Source organism: Equus przewalskii, chromosome 6 (genome assembly GCF_037783145.1).
Source record: "Equus przewalskii isolate Varuska chromosome 6, EquPr2, whole genome shotgun sequence".
Taxonomy (NCBI): domain Eukaryota; kingdom Metazoa; phylum Chordata; class Mammalia; order Perissodactyla; family Equidae; genus Equus; species Equus przewalskii.
Genome location: NC_091836.1, coordinates 31,563,542 through 31,568,657, shown reverse-complemented (window position 1 = coordinate 31,568,657; position 5,116 = coordinate 31,563,542). Strand labels below are relative to the sequence as shown.

The 5,116-nt window shown below is 40.3% G+C and overlaps 1 protein-coding gene across 1 annotated transcript; it reads left to right on the top strand.

Moving 5' to 3' along the window:
* The first annotated feature begins 2,994 nt into the window (after positions 1 to 2,994).
* On the top strand, positions 2,995 to 3,957 carry OR6T1 (olfactory receptor family 6 subfamily T member 1). Its single transcript, XM_008506765.2, has one exon. The coding sequence runs from the start codon at positions 2,995 to 2,997 to the stop codon at positions 3,955 to 3,957; it is 963 nt and encodes a 320-aa protein (XP_008504987.1).
* Positions 3,958 to 5,116: the final 1,159 nt, after the last annotated feature.

Below are 5,116 nucleotides of genomic sequence, written 5' to 3'. Positions count from 1 at the left end.
TCTGATAAGTACAAGTTTATGATATGCCTTGGCATGATGGTCTCATCTTCCAGAAAGGAAATAGGAGGGTTTTGACGATTCCATCCAGATTTAGGATAATACACCAAATGTATAATGCCATGAGGGAGTTCTTATTGGGATTGATAAAATAGGAAAGTACTTGTGTATAAAAAGTACTATGTCACTTTCTACACAATGTAGATCCAGCACAGCCTGTGATAGAACTTGAAGGACAAGGAGGACAAGTTTCTATGATGTATTCAGGGAAGGGAGGCCATCTTCTGGGTATGGAGAGTGATGACTGGGGTCAGAACACCTACCTTCCATTGCTCTGGAGGAAGAGTTGAAAACCTGTGGGATAAGGCCCAGTGTAGCACACATCTTGAGGGATATTTTCATTTTTTCAGGATCAAAGTTTTAAACTACAATAATTAATTTCCACATGCAGAATTCCTATCATTAGCCAACAAATGAAGCAAGGTAACAATTGGAAGTTGATATCAAATCAAATTTATAGTCACAAACTCTTTCTCATCTAAGACATTATGGCTTAGCAATTAAAACTGCAGGCTCTGAAGTCGGACTTTCTAAATTCTAATCCCTAATGCTACCTCTCACCTGATATGGGTCCTTAATCTCTCTAACTCTACTTCCTTTGCCTGTAGGATGAAGGTAGTGTTACCTTGGTGTAGTTGCTGAGAAATTTAACAAGAAATGAGTAGAAAGTTCCTGACACATAGTAACTACACACTAAGTGCAAGCTGTTATTATTATGAGGCGTTATTAGATTGTTGCATTCCAAATCATTGTCCTTTTTCCCCCTGTCAGCTTCAAGTTTCATGTTCAAATAGCCATGTTTACTAGTGCTGTGGTTCGACATCAAGGTCTGACAAGTTTAAATGTGTGTCTTAGTTCTACCTCTGAGGTCTCTTAAACCTGTGGTGTTCCAGTTTGCTCAATTGTAAAAAGAATAATAATAATAGCTATTTGATTATGTAAATTAAGTCATTGTGTAGATTGAATAAAAATGTGTGTATGTGTGTGTGTCCCTCATAGCTCTAATTCCCTTCTTGATTCTCATCTTGCCAAGCAGTGTTTTTAGTGCAAAGCGCATGAGAACAAGAAACCATTTCCAACAATAACACAATTTCTCACTGCGTGACTTTAAGCAAGTCTTCCTAGACATTGATTAGGTCAACCAACAAGATTATTTTGAACTTCGAAATGATAAAATTTTAACCATATGTATGCTGGGATTATATTGTTGTTATCTGAAGTAAAAAGAGACAGCCAGCCAACTGATGAAGTTATTCAGGAACTTATATGTAGTCATTCAGGTTAACACTCAATAGAATAATGTGTAATAAAGACTTTAGTGTCTATATTTATAACAGTAGCTAAAAGCTAACATTAAATTTTTGACAGCTAGACTTTATAAGCTGTTTTTAATCATAATATTTACCTGACACTTTGGAAAGAGCCACAGTTGACACATATTTCTTATCTGAAACGATTGTGTTATCCTAAAATAGTGCTCTAGCATCCTTTTCTGGGTTTTATTGAGGTATCTCTTTGATTTTTGGAGATACAAGCTCTAGGCTAGCAGAATGAAGCTTTATTATTATCTAGCCACTTAAATCCCAGGACTTATTCCTACCAAAATGGACTTAAACAGAACATGTCCTGGGTACCTCTCTCCTTCAGCCTTGGAACCAGGATCCCTTGCCTCAGCTCATAATCTTCATTAAGGTGGATTCAGACAGAATTGAGAAAATATTTGTGCTCCCCATCTTTAATGCAGGAAGTCTGGAATAATAGATGATCCTGGATTAAATTTTGCCACAGCTCTCAAAATTTCATTCCTTGTCAATTAAACAAAGTAACTTGATGGTAATTTACATTCTTTTTGTCTTAGAATATTTTCCAACATTTTCCCTAATTGACAGGTAGGATCTATGTAATTCTGAGTATTTGGTGCTGGATGTGAGAAAAGAAACCTGGAACCAAGATGTCTAGTGAAATCCATCTTTCAAAACGTATGGATGAACTTTACAAGATGGCAAAAGCTCCCAGGGCGAGATGAACATATCTCCAAATTCAAGCAAAACTTGAAGAGGCAAGTTGATACATCCTTCTTCCTTTGATAGCATTCCCTCTTCCTGTTCATCTTACTCCATTAGAATGTTGGCAGACCTGAAGTTGAGAGAGGGCTAATAAATGTTACATTAGGAAGAGAGATTTCTTGTAACCTATAGAAGGAAGTGTTGGTAAAACCGACAACAAAAAAACACAAGAAACACCTTATGACAGCACTGGGGCTTTGCACAGTTCAATTCCATGTAGTTCTCTGACTGGTTAAGGAAAATGAAATCTCTAAAGGTACTGAAAGCCCAGATTTTTATTCTCTCATTTTATGTTAAGCCAATACACAGAAGACCACCAACACTAAAAGAAGAGTTCTTGAAACTGATAAGATTGTGTTCATGGTGCATTTATTCAGTCAGGTCTTCTCTGACCCCTCCACTCTTCTGAATTCTTCTAAAGCCACACTGCTCATGTGGTATCCAGCATAAGTGAAACAGAAGTATTTTTTTGCGTTGCAGCCACAGAAGTTGGCATGAAGTCCTGCCTCTACCATCTGCTTCCTATTTGATCATAGAAGAATTCCTTAAGCTTCTTCAGTCATCTTTTCCTTATTTATGAGAACAGTAATACCTATCTTTAAGGAATGCTGCAAGAGGAGATACACATATAAATTTCCTAATACACAATTAGTGTTCAAAATCATCCATGTTATTATCGATATGCTGCCTGATATCATAATTGTTTCTGTCCTTGTAAGTCACTTGCAGACACAAAGATAGATTTATGTATTCTCAGAATGTAAGGAAATGCTAGGTACTCAATACTGTGTTACTGATTGATTAAATGAGGATTGGTGGCTAAGGACCCACTTACAAAGGTCTGTTTCACTTCTCCTGCAGTTGACTGGAGATGAGCCCTGAAAACTGGACTCAGGTAACAGAATTTGTCCTTCTGGGTTTCCCCAGTAGCCACATCCTGCAGTTCTTGCTGTTCCTGGGGTTGATGGTGACCTACGTTGTAACAGCCACAGGCAACCTGCTAATTATTGGGCTCAGCTGGGTGGACCGACGCCTGCACACACAGATGTACTTCTTTCTGTGGAACCTGTCCTTCCTGGAGCTGTTGCTCGTGTCTGTTGTGGTTCCCAAGATGCTTGTCATCATCCTCACAGGGGATCACTCCATCTCCTTTGCCAGCTGCATCATCCAGTCCTACCTCTACTTCCTCCTAGGCACCACCGACTTCTTCCTCTTAGCTGTCATGGCTCTAGATCGTTACCTGGCAATCTGCCAACCACTACACTATGAGACGCTGATGAGTGGTCCGATCTGTTCCCAGCTAGTGCTGGCCTCCTGGTTAGCTGGATTCCTTTGGGTCCTTTGCCCCACCATCCTCATGGCCAGCCTCCCTTTCTGTGGCCCCAATGGTATTGACCACTTCTTTTGTGACAGTTGGCCCTTGCTGAGACTCTCTTGTGGGGACACTCGCCTGTTGGAGCTGGTGGCTTTTGTGCTTTCCACATCAGTGTTACTGGGCTCACTGGCACTGACCTCAGTCTCTTATGCCTGCATTCTTGCCACTGTTCTCAGGGCCCCCACAGCTGCCAAGCAAAAGAAAGCATTCTCCACTTGTGCCTCACATCTTACAGTGGTGATCATCGTCTATGGCAGCTCCATTTTCCTCTACATCCGTCTCTCAGAGGCTCAGTCCATGCTGCTCAACAAAGGTGCCTCAGTCCTGAGCTGTATCATCACACCCCTACTGAACCCGTTCATCTTCAGTCTCCGCAATGATAAGGTGAAGCAAGCCCTGAGAGATGCCCTGAGGTGGCACAGACACATGGCTGCAAGAGACTATAAGGGTCACAAGTAAAAGAAAATAGTCCTATTAGATTGGGAGATTAACAATTTATTCAATTTTTTAAATGTATTTGAAAAACAAATCACTCAGACAGTACCCTGCACTTTTCTCAGATAAGAGAATAGTTTTCATAAATATACAACATGAAATATGAAAGTTAGCCTTCATTTTCCTCCCTCCAATCTTCCTTATGCTTCCACCTCCCCACAGAGAATGCTGCACCAGCTGGTTGAATTCCTAATGCTGGTTAGGACACATTTCCTTTGGGATGGGTGAGCATGGGCCTCTGTGCAGGAAGGCTGCTCCTCTTCTTTGTCATGTGTTCTCTTAAGCACACTTACTACTGCTTCAACATCCTGTATCACGAAGCCAATCAGGGAATGCTAAAATCTGGAGATTCAGGTATGGAGACAAGAGAGGAGTAAGAGGCCTTCTGAGGCCTTCCATCTAGACTGAGTGTGACAAACAAGATTACCTAGAACCTCCATATTGGGAAATCAAATTCTGGCTGCAGTAATAAATGGTTTCTTGATCCTCATTGGCTGCTGTTCTTTATGTGACTAGCAGCTCCGGCAGGAGTCTCATAAAGGAGGAGTGCTGAGATCAACGAAATATTTAAATATCCCAAGTTCTCAAGTCAAATTCTACCTAATAGACACTAATAAGGGAACAATCATTCAATTATTCCTTTAAGAAATATTATTAAATATTTAATATATTTAGGCACTGGGCTAGGCTGGGATTGGGTTAGAGTGAGCCAAGGAAGATTTTTAGTGTATAAATTTTAAAGAGATACACTCTCTTACTTGGTCGTGCAAGTGCAGGGTCAGACTGTGCACAAACCTGAGAGTAAATGCCTCCTCAATGCAGCGCCTGAGGTTCCTCTGCTGCTCCTAAATCTAGGCTGTGGAGCTAGGCCCTGGGTCTACAGTAGTAAACAAGGTGGCAATAACTCTCACTTTTATGGAATTTATAGTGTAGCTGTGATGGCTGGCAAAAAAAAAAAAAAAAAACCCTAAATGCATAAGTCAGTAGGTAGTTGTAATTTCTGATAAATGCTTTTGAGAAAAGAGTAGAGTTTTGTTAGAGGGACTAATAAGGGCAAATAATTTGAATTTAGGATCAGGGAACACATCTCTGATGTGACCTTTAAAATGAGACCTGAGATTGA

What these genes read in the sequence shown, in the direction of transcription:
- OR6T1 (XM_008506765.2), top strand. Translation starts at nt 2,995, where the DNA reads ATGAGCCCTGAAAACTGGACTCAGGTAACAGAATTTGTCCTTCTGGGT.